The sequence below is a fragment of the Lepisosteus oculatus genome, chromosome 1, assembly GCF_040954835.1.
Source record: "Lepisosteus oculatus isolate fLepOcu1 chromosome 1, fLepOcu1.hap2, whole genome shotgun sequence".
Lineage (NCBI taxonomy): Eukaryota > Metazoa > Chordata > Actinopteri > Semionotiformes > Lepisosteidae > Lepisosteus > Lepisosteus oculatus.
In genome coordinates this window covers 69650678-69666026 of record NC_090696.1, presented here as the reverse complement: position 1 = coordinate 69666026, position 15349 = coordinate 69650678, and the positions used below count along the sequence as shown (strand labels likewise).

Sequence of the window (15349 nt, the reverse complement as noted above, 5' to 3'; positions counted from 1 at the left end):
GTGATAAGGAATTCTGCATGTTTACTGAATTGTAAAAAAAAGCACTCAAATGTAACCTGCCCATTAAAGTTGAAGAGACTAGGTTTATGAAAGTACCAACAAAAAACATTTATTTCAGTTACTTGTCCACCTAATTCAATGCAATTTAATTGCTATGCAACTTAGCCTGCCATTCCAAAAAGGATGCTACAGTACTGTAGGTGTTTATTGATTTGAGAATATTATCCAGCCAGTTCTTTAAGGAACTAGTAGAATCTGCTTCAACAGTATTGCTAAGCTGCATGTCCCTGACACACCATTTGTGTAGAGAAAGTCCTCCTGTTTTCAAATTTCAATGCTCTAGCTTACTTGTGTTCTTGAGTCCTTTTTTCAATGTTACCAGTAATCATACAGTAAATAATCATTGACCATGTCAATGTCTTTCTGTATTCTGAATACCTCAATAACCTCTGAATGTATTCAAAGGCCTTATTAAAACATTAATATGAAAGATTAACAAATGTAGCAGATGTTCCAGAGGAGATTTTGTATGCACTTGCAAAAGTAATTTGGTTTGTGATATCATACAGGAGTTATGTTTCTATTATATTTATGGCTTCTGTTTGTAGAAGTACAGTCTCATGCACATGCACTACCTGTTTAAGTAAGTTCACTAAAGTATGGTGGAGCAATATATAAATCTGTTACATCACGTCTGTAGGTCACTACTCTTCTTTGTTTTCCTAGAAATCCATTAGACTTTGGAAAGAATACTGTATATACTGTATATATACACATATAGTTTAAGATCAGTATTGAAAAACAGAATACTTTTCAGCATTTCACTTTAGCAAGAATGTGTTCAAATTCAGACCAAATGACAGATCAAAGCTATTTAGTGGATTTTAAATAGGATATTTAAATTGTTGATGATATGATTAAGACAGAATCACCTCTGAAATGACCATCCCGATTAGCTCTTTACACCAAATGTATTGAAGACTGTAATATACTGTTGCAGTCACTGACATTTGACAGAGCTGAAGTTTTCTGGTGGATGGAGAGAAGGTCAGGTTTCCAAGGCGAAGAAGGGACGCTGAAGCAAACACAGAAAACTTGAGGTGTTCACGCAAGACATGACAAGACATGCCAGCAGTCATATCACCCTGCAACTCACAACTGGCAGCCCACTGAAGATAAGCAGGTGTGAGCCTGGTCAGTACCTGGAGGGGAGACCTCCTGGGAAAAACTAAGGTTGCTGCTGGAAGCGGTGTTAGTGGGGCCAGCAGGGGGCGCTCACCCTGCGGTCCATGTGGGTCCTAATGCCCCAGTATAGTGACAGGGACACTATACTGTAAACAGGCAACCTCCTTGGGATGAGACATAAAACTGAGGTCCTGACTCTCTGTGGTCATTAAAAATCCCAGGCCATTTCTCGAAAAAAGTAGGGGTGTAACCCTGGCATCCGGCCAAATTTCCAATTGGCCCTTACCAATCATGGCCTCCTAATAATCCCCATCTATGAATTGGCTACATCACTCTGCTCTCCTCCCCACTAATAACTGAGCGTTCTGGTGCACTATGGCTGCCGTTGCATCATCCAGGTGGATGCTGCACATTGGTGGTGGTGGAGTCCCCATTACCTGTAAAGCGCTTTGAGTGGAGTGTCCAGAAAAGCGCTTTATAAGTGTAAGCAATTATGAATTATAATTATTATGACTGTCTTTTAACTTGCCACTTTGATTTGGTAATGTGTCATTCTGTACTGTCATGGATGTCGGAAGGACAGGAGAGCAGTCGCGACCCTATGTGGTACAAAGTGACACAAAGGGGCAAGAGGTTAGCCCTGGCTCAGGGTGTTGGTCGATGTCGGGGAAGAAAACTAATGCTCTCAGGCCACGGACGTGGGTCGACCTGGAAATGATTAATGCCTGACATGAAAAAATATTCAGACTGAATTAATGTGTTGCATTGTATCATTTTAATAAGTATACTAACCTAACAATTTGTAGTTGTAGAAAACTATGGGGAAATGTAAAAAAAAGTAAAGTTGTAGAAAATTATTGAAAATCATTAATTGTAGAATATGGAAAATAACTTTTATAAAATATTAATATGTTTAATTAATGTTAAGAAAACTAGAGTATGGTACATTATTAGTTTCAATTTAGTGAAACTTAGACAACTGTTTTGTTATGAATCCCAAAGCCCCAGAAGTTACCTTTAATCTCAGGGAAGCCTAGGGTTAAAGGGTACACAGTCTTTCAGACGCTTATTGTAAGTTAACAGTCCTCAGTTGAAATCCAAGGTGGTTTTATAGCTCTGTTATTCTGGGAAGATAATATGGCCCATCTTTTACAACTACTCGCTGTAAATTAGTATAGAATAAAGACTATTTCTTGTGCCATTGAACTGTCTGTCCTGGGGCTTACCTGGAGTTAAAATTCAAAAGTGCACCTTTACAGAGTATTTAAAAACATTTTTGTCCCAGACATGAATGGTTTTCAGTAATAATACCATTAAAATGTGTGGAGCACTGCCAAACTCTAATTAAATTACTGTCATTTTATTTTGATATCGTGAGGGCTGTCTCTCGATACATTTTATAGTGACAGAAAGACAAGACAGATTTTTTATCTAAAATATTTTTCTTTGACAGGTATAGAATATCTAAATGTTTTTTTTTCATGCAAGTAAATAGAAAGAACAAAATTTTGGCTTTTTGTGGATGTGTGTATTTTTACATTCTGCCATACAATGTCCTACCATGATGGATTAAAGTGGTTTCTAGTACTGTAGGTACTGTATCAGGTAAGGATCAGGGTGTTTTTTATACAACTATTTATTCTGCAGGAAGCTAGAAGATCAATTGATCTTAATCAATTGATTGTATTTGATCCCACTAATATCATCAACACAAGTCATATGACTGAAATCATTTCATAATAAGACATGTAAAAGAAACGACTGGGCTAGAGCACAGCTAAAATAATTGATGTTATTATAAGACTAAAGGGATGGAAAAAAAAGGCCCAGACATATACAGTATGAGGACAGACAGCTGTTAGAAAAGATGAATAATCTTCTGGGAGATGATAAGATGACATTAATACATTTACACAAACCTAAAGAATTATGGAGAGATCTTCATCCATAATAATGTTTACAATACATGAAGATACATTATTTAATGTATATTTATCTTATTTAAAGTTCAATCTACTTTTTAATGCAGAACGCCCCTTTAATCCCCCATTGTTTAGTGAGGATTTTTCACGATCGTTGAATAGCTAATTATTTAATCTAATTTGTAGCGCTACTAGTAACAGTAAAAGTTCTACAATGTTGGTGCTGCACTCCATTGTGTGAAGCTTAGTCTTTATCAATGTAAGAAAGCAGTTAGGACTTGCTGTTTTCAAACCAGGTTTGCCTTTAAAATCACAAAAGTGTGTAGATGCAGTATATACCAATGAACTGTATATGTATCTATCAAGAAGCATTAAAAATTACCTTTGAAAAATGTACTGTATCTGCAGAAAAATCAATCAGTCACGAATGAATAAAAAACATACAGGGCAGTACTGTACATGAAATAAAACAGTAAAAATAAAACAAATGTATTAATAACTCATAATTTCACAAAATAAATGATGTACCGTAAAATAATGAACATAATTTAAATACAATCTGGTACATCTTAATAGGCTGTAGATGTACTGTATGCTGATGGTTAATGAAAATTTCAAGAGATTTGCTTTTTATATCAGATACAGATCTCCTCACACATGCACACTATGGGCATATAAGACTGAAGCTTCTTTGTAAGTTCTAGACACTGATGTACAGTATATACAAATTGACAATTTTTGACCACCCTTAGAAGCTATGATGGATATACTCCCCTCCCACCTGTTTAAAACAATGGTCCACTATTACCTTGTAGTCCAGTAGCTTGCCAGACAGTCAGCATGCATGGAAGTTGTCCATTGTTTCCATGCAGGTCTATTAAATTGAGGTTTTAATGTACTTCCATAAGATAGAATTTTAATGTGTAGGTCATAAGGTAGAATCATTCCATTAATTTTGTAAATGCTTCATCCCGTTCAGGGTTGCAGAGGGCCCACAACCTATATCTACAAGTAGTGAATACAAGGCAGGGTAGACCCTGGTCAGGACACCAGTCCATCTCAGGGCACACAGACACAGACACGCACATACTCACAGCATGGCTAACTAACCTGCCATTATGTCTTTGGGCTGTGGGAGGACTGTGGGAGAAAACCAGAGCATATACAGTTAGTTTCAAATAAAGCATCAGTTTAAAAGAAAAAGTTTTAATTTAAAAATAAAAAATGAAATTAATTCTGCTTTTTTATAAACAAGGTTTAAATCTTATGATACAGATAGTCTGGTCAGGTTATAACCCCCATTTTCTAAAAATGTAGAGAATCAAATAAAATATAACACAAATTTTGTTTTATTTTGTTCAAATATGCAAGTTATTTAGCAGATCCTTCTCAGTTCCTTTTAGCTGTTTGAAACCTAGTGGAATTTTTTTTAAAAAAATGTATACGCACTTCTGTGAGGTAAGCCACTTGTTTATGAATTATGAATTTTCTTATTCCGTGATTTTACTTGAGAAAAAATAGTTGAGATTGACAGACAGAATGCTGGGAATATTTAATGGGACAAGTGTTTAGAAAAATGCATCGACCCTGAATACGTGTGCAGATGAAGTTGACTCAGTGGAATAAGTATCAGAAAGGAAATGTTCTGGGCATGAAACAAAGAAAGCAAGGGATGTTGTCTGCTGTATTAAACGTTTCATAACCCTGCTGAAGGTTATATCAGTATGGGCTTGAAATATTTTTCTAACTTTTTCTAGCAAATGCTGACCCAAGGACATTACAAAAAGAGGAGCAACAGGATAGTGTTTTGCTTAAAACTTAAGATCAGAGAGAGACATCTGTTTTATATTTTCTATAAAAATCATTAGTGATTTGAATAAAACATTTTACTGTTTTCTAATAGGACTACTGTAAAAGGCACTCCAGTACCAATTTTGTACCAATTAGAGAGGATAAGAAGATGTGGTGGAGTTATTATGGGTAATATAAAGGTCACATAAGGTTGTTTTTTTTAATCAAAAACATTTGACCTCATTGTTACACCTTACTGTATGTACTTGAAGTATTGTATATATTACACTCTCTGCAATGTCAAAATACATTGCAGAAGTCTATGCTATAAGAGATGTCAATGGCACTTATCACTTCAAACCACACTGTGCATGATGATATTAAGTCTGGATTCCAAAATTGTGCTACAAGTTATTTTTTTTTTCTTTTTTGTCAAATGATAAAATAAAGTAGCCATGGAAAATGTTTGTGCAAGTGATAGATCCAGGTTTTAAGATAAACTCCTGCAAAGTCACTTACGTAGACACAGTCAAAGGTATATACAATGTATTAAAATTATACTAATATACAGTAGGCTATATATAGTCTAGCTAAATAACTTTTGTGCATAGTCATTAATCAACAATAAAGTCTAAGCCACTTGAGAGTTATATTCTACTGTAGGTACAACAACCAATCTCAAACTAAACTGCCTTTAGTATCTCATTCCATGCTAGAGCCGGATTATGAAAAATAAAAAACACACACAAGGCTTGGTCTGAAGGTGGATGAAAATTAGCAGAATAAACACAATACAGAGGAAATAGTGACCAAACCAAACTTGAAATATATGTTCTGGGTAAAAAGAAAGCAAACTTATTCAGTGTGGCCCCAAGCCAAGAACATACGCTGGAATCACACTTGATTTCCCTTTCTAGAACAATAAAGTATATTTCTTATACCCAGACAGCTGGTTGTCAAGCAGTTTTAAATACAGTAGTTCATGGTTGGCTGAAATTTTGTTCTTGTTGAATAAATATTTTCCGGTTTATGCACTTTTTTTTCTTTTGCCACTCATTGCTCAAGGAAGTTTAAGTTTTCTATGTGCCTTTCATTTGAGGGCATTAGCATGCTGTTCTTACATTAATATGTAGATTTTGTACATTCAGCATATAGATACACTGCCCTATATAGCTCTATTATCTTACTTTCAACAGTCTCAAGTTCAAAATGTTTGTTATGGTTTTATGTTCTCCCTGTTGTTTCTCCTGTACTGTATTGCTGGAGACATGTCAAACTCTTATATATTGTATGTCTATGTTTCTTTTTTAAACCAAACTGCTCAATTATGTCAGAAATACTATAAGTTATAATAATATTAATAAGTTAATAATTCGGACTTTCTATGAATACAGTATATGACAACTGTAATAATCATCCTTAATGAAGGTGCCTATAGTAGTAGCAATTGATTCAGTACCGATCCAGCTTATAATACTAATACTTATCTGTATAATATTAATAATAACTTAATAACACTTCCTTATAGCACGTATCTGGACATTCCACTCAGAGTACTTTACAGGTAATCAGGTAATAGGGTCTCCCCTTCACCACCACCAATGTGTAACAACCTCCTGGATGAAGGATGTGACTGAATCCAAAGTGTGCCTGTACAATCACCACACATCAGCTTTCAGTGGGGAGGAGGACAGAGTGATGTAGCCAATTCATAGATGGGTAGTGTCAGGACCTCAGTTTTACAGTACATTACATCTTAGTATAGAACCCAATCACCATACCGGCATCAGGACCCACATAGACCACAGGGTGAGCACACCCTCCTGGCCCCACTAACATCTCTTCCAGCTGCAACCTTAGTTTTTCCCAGGAGGTCTCCCGTCCAGATACTGACCAGGCTCACACCTGCTTAGCTTCAGTGGGTTGCTAGTTGTGAGTTGCAGGGTGATATGGCTGCTGGCCTAAATGCATTGATGAATGAATATCATCAGAAAGTTAAAAAGAGTTTAAAACAAAAATATCATTTCCCCTTTGTGTGCTCTTAGTTAAGCCAGCCCAACATACTAAGATACACATAAAGTTGAGATCTTCACAGACAATTAACTTTGCCACTTCCAGGAGAAATTTCAAAAAGGGTTAAGATCAGAAAGTCTGGAAGGACTTATAAAATATTGTATTTTTCTAGTTTATCAGTATTTGAAATACTGAGAAATTAACCAAAAGAAAACTGTAAATATTCCAGAAATACGTATGATTGCAGTCTAGTTTTTAATTTGTCACATGAGCAAAATATACGGACAAAAATGTCCTCACATTCCATACACATTAAATAATTCCATGAATATCTACAGATATTCATGCTGTAAATCAGCTAAAGTATTACTGTCATTCATGGTACATTGCCTTCATTTAGATAAAACGATTCACATCGTGATCACTAAAATGATATTCAAATGTTCCAAATAATCCATTAAATACATCAACAATATTACAGTAAATTGCAACAATAATAATATCAACTGATCTCAATATAGTGCAGACTTGTATCAATTACAATGCAACTTACAGTATGAAATAAAGTCATTCAAAATCACTCCTTATATAATCTTAAATAATCTTTTATTTTAATACGGTCTCATTTTTTAGTGGCTTACTTGCTTTTAAATATTTTTTAAACCACTATTTGTAATATATTTTTATAATTAAAATCTTAGATAAAATTGTTTTCTAATTTCTATTAAAAACTACTAATAATTCTAGTAGGTACCTGTAGCTGTGTCAGCATGCATAGGCCGCAAAGGAACAAGTAAAGGTTTATTCCATGCTGAAAACAGAAGAAACAAATTTCTGCTGTTGAGCCTTCTTTGGTAGACAACCTTTACTTGTTCCTTTACTAATAATTCTATGTACTGTACTGTAAGTAATTCAAATAATAAATATACAGTATCAGTGTTATACAGTATTGTGATTGTATAACTCATTTGGTGTTGTGGTAACAATGTGGTAACAACATCCTGTCTCAACAATGTAATCATTGCATTTAAAGAAATTGTTTGCTGCTAATACGCATACGATATGATAAATGCAGGAAAGCACTAATGGGCTATTAAACATTTAATACTGCATCAAGTTTCCAGACAACCACAGGCAGCTGCGGTACATTAAGAATTCACCGTGCCACCTAGCAGCTTTACAGAGTAGAACTGTCCTGCATCAGAATATGAAAAAAAGAGACAAAACACAGCATTTCTTGACCTTGCTGTCTCCACTGCAGTATACTGTACCTACTGAACCTTGTGCATAGATGGCTGCATCTGTAAATGAAGTACATTTATTACAGTTTGAGTTTTAACACAGCACAAATGGATTCTGGAATAGAATTGACATTTGAATCTCCACTGGAGAAGAATAAAAAATGTGTACTTTTTAATCTTTCAGATCCGGTTATTTGTCGAGTTATTATGGCCCCTCTTTTTATTTTTCATTCTGGTTGCTGTTCGAACAACAAATCCACCTGTCTACCATGAGCAATGTAAGTATGAAGCCAATCACTGGATTTTCATTGTGTGAATGTGTAATGGAACATTTCTTGCATAGCTGGATATGTCACATTGTTACCCTGGGTCTTACAGTTTTAAAGTTTTCTAAGTTTTATGTTTTAAAGATAACATGCAGAAAATAATCACATACACTTGAACCCAAATATATATAAATAATATATATACTGTAAATATGCAGAAATACACACATATTTTGAATAACACTTCATGAAATCTGGATTCATCTTTACAGTTTAAACAACCAAGGGATGCATCATTATATATTAACTGATCATTAAAATCATGGGGACATCTGGAAACTTTTCCAGGAAAAAAAATAAGTGAGGGAGAACCAGCGCAAATCAAATTGTGTTTAGGAAAATTTCCTGTTATATGCTTGAGTGTATGGAAAAATATACTGTAGTTCTCATACACTATTGTATTTAATTTAAATGAAACTGGGCATGTTTGCCTACTGCATAAGGTATGTATTAGTGCAATGTTTGTGTATACAGTACGTATACTATCAAACTGGATGGTTATGGTAATGGTTAACTTTGAAACTTAAGAAACACTGAAATCAAAATGTTGTCGTTATAATGCTGTAGAGTGCAATTACAAATAGGCCTCTCACACAATTAAATAACCACTAAAACAATGATGCTCTCTAACACAAGTCTCATGTAAACATGTTATTTCTTGTGTATATTCATGTTGAGAAGCTGAACTAAGATTCATCAGAAATACTTTCTTACTGGGATCATCCTACCAATATTTAACCCCACGGATCACCCCCCCCCCCCCCCATGTTTTTCACTAGACACTGTGGTGTTGTGGTGTGAACCTGTTCGCCATTGTCAACTCACTGGCACATATTTTTACCAATGCATGGGTTGTACCATTATTTGTCATTTCTTGCTTAGGAGGTATCAATGACTATTTACATGCAAAAGAGAAGAGAGGTTTCTCTTTTTCTGCTGTGTCATTGTTTTTCACCATATGCAGTGTTCTCTCCCTGAGACAAAACTCCCATAGGTGTTTGCAATGCAAATGACCTTTTGAATTGCATGTGCGAGGAATGTAAAGGATGTGAAGATACTCCATGTGAGCAAAGTGTAAGAATTAATTTGGTTTCATAAGCAGCATGGAATAACATGCTACAGTAACACTAACAATAAGTTTTATTTTATTTAAGACCTTTAAAAGCAATCCTCCCAAAGCTTGCTGATGTACTGTAAAAACACTCATGACATACAGTAACTGCACACTGTAAACAAATGTATTTCTGAAACTAGCATTTTAAACATAGGGGTTTGACAAATTATTTATTTGTAGAAATACATTTCCCACAAAAGTATTATTCATTGTTCAAAAGAGAATATGATAAATGCAGTAGAGGTCTGTAGTGTTTGCTGAAAAGCAGGTTTTATTTTTTGTTCCTTGCATATCTGAAGTTCTAGTAAAGATTAAATAAACTTTAAAAGAACATTGCAGATGTGGATTAGATGTTTTATGTACATATAATATGAAGCTTACTGTATTTGCCCTCTTTAAAAATCTGTTTAGAATTCAAAGGGATTCCAAAGATAAAATGTTTGTTTTCTGAAACACTAAATAGACTCATCATTTGATCCTTTCTAATTAAATTTGGTATATGCAGCAAAAAGCTAATTAAAGAAGTTTCTGAAGTTTTTTTTTAATATTTTGAATTACCTGAATATATTTCATAAATAAATTAAATGTATTTTCTTCCACTACCACTGTCTTACCATATTAACCCTTAAAATCACGGAGCGAGTGAGCAGTGTATTCAGCTACATACTGTAATCAAAAGTTGAGCTAAATAAAATAAAAACACTTAAACCAATAGCATGGCAATTTCTCTTCTAGCTTAGGATACATATAAAATAAATATAATGTTATAAATATTAATTTATATTAATATTACTTATTTCGTGTTATTATGAATGAACAGACAGTTCAAAACATATCTAAGTGACAATATTTTAAAAAGTTTAAGTTACCCTCTGAACCAGAAGGAAATGTACTTTCTTGATAAAGTGTTCCACGGTTTAGAAAGAAAGTCTTTGAATTGCAAATGCATAGTTCATATTGTTAAACATGTTGAAATTATGTTATATTTTGTATTTTAGCTCATTATCCTAATAAGGCCATGCCCTCTGCTGGTATTCTGCCATGGTTACAGGGTATGTTATGCAATTTAAACAACCCGAGTCAAAATCATCCAACTGAAGGAGAAACTCCAGGACAAGTCAACAACTTTAATTCATCATTGTAAGTGTGTTAATAGTATTAAAGGCAGAACACCAATTTTATATGCATTTTTTAAAATGGCTAATTGTGAGAAATAGCCAGCAATGTTTTCAATTTTGATTTTCAACCTCAGTTAGCATATGGTTTTATGTATTATTTATATTTGAAGTAGAATGGAGCAAAATGTATAGTACTGTACATGTGAGTAAAAGCCAAGGTACTGTAAGACTTTTACAATAGAAACAATTTTATTTTTAAGAAACCGTTGTTTCCTTTTTAACAAGACCAGTTTGTGGAACAATATGTGAACTTCACTTAATGTGTTTCAGGTATTTTCTTGGATTGCACCATTTTGCTTTTTTTACATTATAGCATCCTCTGCTCGATTGTAAAGTATATATAAAAATAGGGCAGTTTAAAACGTTTTTGGATTTAAGGTACAAATATTTACCTGTGTAGCAATGGAATAACAAAAGATTTATTTTCCTAACTAAATTATTATTAGGTATTATTAGGTTTCTTACGTTATTAGGTAAGAAAATAAAGAAAAACATGTTTTCCTTGCTGTTTCATATAACCAGAAATATATCCATTAACTTATAAAATGTTACATCTAGGCTTGCTGGAGCCATGATTGAGCTGCAAAGCATTGTTTCAGACCCAACCGACTTGGCCACATTTCAACAACTCTTCAGGGATGTGAACCAATGGCTTCAAATTCTCCAGTACTCCAACCCCGGCAATGGTACAGTAAAATAACTCACTTTAAAGTATGATTGCGTGAGATACAGAATTATCTATCCACCCCATACTGTACTGTACATGCCAGCACCCAAAGAACAAGAACAGCCATTCTTCTGTTGTAAAGACATACTTCATTGGGTAGCTACAGTATGTTAAAGATTCCCCAAATCAAGTTCTTCTGTATTTCTCAACATCAAGATGCAAATGGTTAATTGGAAATTTAGTGAATACTAGATCATTTTGTAAGATTTCAGCAGCTCATTATTTATCTGCTTGTTTTAACAAGCAACTGAATATTTTATCTCTATTTCTGAGAAAAACAACACACTATTTACCGAATATTTGTTAGTATTCAGAGAACCCAGAAACAAAAGAGCCTGATTATTTATAAAGTAATTTGCATTATGGACTGGCAGATCGTTTATCTTTATTGTTTGTTGTACCTCATAAGGCTCGTTTAGCATGATGATATTCAGATTTCCATGTAGAACCTAATTTACAAATAGTCAAAAAAGCTCTTATGTTATTGAAACCTGACAACTCTTGATATAAATTTGCATTTTAAGGTCATGTGCTTCTAATATACAAGATTAAATCTATCAAAATACCCGTGCTAAAAAATAATTAATGGAAGAGGTGTCTGTGCTGAGAAAATCAAGAAGATCATTATGCAAAGCAGATAGATAGGGGTATCAGGGAATTTGATGATGGAGCAAATACTTATTAATATTATCATTGAAAAAGATAATATAGATTCAGAAGTACATAATTAAAGTTCCAACATTATTGCAACCCCCAAGACTTATTTGATAGTTCTCAAAAGTCAAATATTATTTTATCTTACCAGGTAACATGTTGTTTGGTGTCAACACAGTGTTAGATACATAGAAATGATTATGTTCAGCATTGATAGTTACAAGAAATGATAATGGAAATAATATTGTAGGCCATTACTTTATTACAATTATTAATGTTAATAATTTTATATGGAGTAAGAATAGATCTAAATGTTTTCCTTTTCAGACTATTAAGATATTTAGAACATTCTTACAACTTCATTTTAAATGTGAAACACATGTACTGTACTCTCTCTTCCTTGATGTTTTTATAAATAATAAAATAGACTATGTTGTAAGAGTACTCAATGTTACAGCTTACTTGCCATTTTAAAATAACACAGTTTTAATCTTCCTTTTGACAACAGAAACAAATGGTCTATGACATACAAATATACATTGTTATAAAGAAACTTGATTTAATGAGTTAGAAAACACCATATACTCCTTTAAATACAGCCTACTATTTAAGCCAAATATATTTAAAAAACTTTCTTATTTTGCAAAATAAACAAAATATTACAAAAAAATTCACATTTATTTTTTATAGTTTTATATGTTTTATATTTGACATTTTCTTCCAAACAATTATAGCTAAAGAATGTGAGAGGAAATCAGTTTTGCATCCAGAGTGAACGCACAGAACAAAGCAATTTCCAAACATTTAGCAATTAATGCCTGGAGTGAAGTTGCTCCTTAAAGAGTAGTATTTTTACACATAAATGCTTGTGATGACACAACAAACACAGTGTTTTTCCAAATTTAAAGTTAGATGTTCATACAATGTTTCAGGTTTTATGAATTGTGCAGTCATCCCAAAAAAAACTATTTACTTTATACTGTATTGATTTTCTAAGAACATGCATTGATCTTGGATTATAATAACACCCTTGTCATTGTGAGTTGGGAAATGGATGATCAACAATGTCTAAATATCACTCGGTTAATAGTTTGTTAGGCACACAAAAGTAAAATATAAGTACACAGATGGTGCATTTGTAGCTACTACTGAACTAGATTTTAATGTGCATTACTATCGTCAATCAGAATAGATTTTATTTTTCAAATTAATTATGAGACAGTAATGCAAAAAGAGCATTTGTACTATGCAGGTAAATAATTGCTTCTAATTTATAAAATCCCAGTCATCACTGATATATATATATATCAAATTTTGCTTATGATTTTACATGCTTTATTCTCAGTCATCTTTGGGACCTTTATCCAAAAAAGCAATGCACTTTTGTTTTGGATTTGTATCTGTTGTCCATATGCACATCATACAGATATTATGGTGGTCGATTGGTTAGCATTTCTGGCTTACAGTCCTGGGGCCCTGGGTTCAATTCCAGAACTGGAGTGCTATCGGTGTGGAGCTTGTCTGTTCTTCCAGTGTTCAAGTCGGTTTCCCTCTGGTGGTTTGGTTTTCTCCCACAGTGCAGAGGCATGCTAGTAGATAAATTGGCTGCTGGGAAAATTGGTCCTGGTGGGAGTGTGTATGTGTCTGTGTCTGTGTCCTAAGATGAATTGGTGTCCAGTCCAGGGTGTATCCTGCCTTGTGCTTGTTGCTTGCTGAGACAGGCTCTGGCTCCCCTGCAACTCTGAATTGGATGAAGTGTTTAGAAAATGGATGTACAGTATGCACATTAATAATGGTCATTAGCACACAATGGTCTGCTAATGTCTGAGGCACAACATTATAATTCAAGTCGCTCTGTGGCAGAAAGTTGTTTTTGCAAGAAGATTGTTGATCTGCCTTTTTGTAGCACAAAGAAATAATGCTTATCTATAAACCAGAGGAAGTGTATAAAAGCCACACAATACTACAACATTAAAAGTTGGAATTTCTTCAAAGCACAAATATTAAGATTACTGTCTGAGTGCAAATTGTACTGATGTTCAGCTGGTGTGAAGTAAACTGGGAACAGCAGAATCTTTTTGAACATTTTAGTCCTTTTGTAATACACTCTCTTTCTTTAAATTTATTCATTCATTCATTCTTTTTCAAATTCTACTCTACAATAACTAAGTGATGTTGATCTGGCCTAATGGAATGGTCTACTAATTAATTTTGATTAAAAATACTTTCCTTTGTATAACGATTGTCCAAAAGTACTTTACATATACAGTAGGTGGGACCCACTTCAACCACCTGAAGTGCAGCGCCAAACTGGACAATGCATTCTGTGCCAGCAGATTCTGTGCTCTGCACAGCAGATAAGGGTCAGGTTGATTAGAGAGAAATTACTCTGTTAATTGAATAAACTAGGAAATGTAGATAGTGTTACATGGCTCTTTTTCTTCTTTGCATTTCAGTTATGTGATTCATACTGTACATACAAAACAAGACTTTTGTACTGTATATGATAGATTCAAGATTAACATTAGGCACTATAAAGTCAGGTTTATTCTATAAACTGTAGCATTGTTTCCTTATTTGTACTCAAGTTTCTATCAAATATATTTAAGTGCATTCTGTATATACAGTACTGTACTATGGATCACATAGTGCATTATTTTACTGTAGGTACTGTACATATTGTTATGAAGTGTCTTTAAGAATCTAAATACAATGGGTAACACCTGGCTTGTGTCAAAAATTTCCAGCTTCAAAGCAAGGGGATGTTTTTGCTGAGATGAAATTGTCTCACATTCAGTGATCAAAGCAATTGTAAAGTTTACCTTGGTTTACCTTAGTTAATTAAGTTCTGGGTAAATGATGAAGCGTCAATCAATAGTCCTGGAAGACAGCTTAACAAAGTCAGGGATAGAAGAAGATGAGGTCAGAGTGAAGGAGAGTAAAGAAAGAAAAACAAATCAAGAGGAAATAAAAGGGTAAGGCCAGATTGGAACTAAATATTTGAACCTTGTCAAGATTGCTTATAATTCTGTGATTTTTAAGGAATGTTGATTTCCTGAATCCTGAAAAATCTCTCAGTTTAAAATTACCTTTCCTAGGAAGAGGGTGCATTTTTAGAACAGGGAGATGGGTTCCCATTACCTTTGTGGCATCCAGGTTTACAGAGAGAGAAATTAAACTGCAGGTCGTGTTCTGTTT

General features: G+C 33.9%; 1 protein-coding gene across 1 annotated transcript in view; it reads left to right on the top strand.

Moving 5' to 3' along the window:
- LOC102683509 (phospholipid-transporting ATPase ABCA1-like) overlaps nt 1-15349 on the top strand; it is a 310746-nt gene that overhangs the window by 26278 nt on the left and 269119 nt on the right. The window contains exons 3-5 of the mRNA XM_069192079.1: nt 8337-8430; nt 10591-10732; nt 11329-11456. Coding sequence (XP_069048180.1) covers nt 8337-8430; nt 10591-10732; nt 11329-11456 — 364 coding nt within the window. The remainder of the gene's footprint in view (nt 1-8336; nt 8431-10590; nt 10733-11328; nt 11457-15349) is intronic.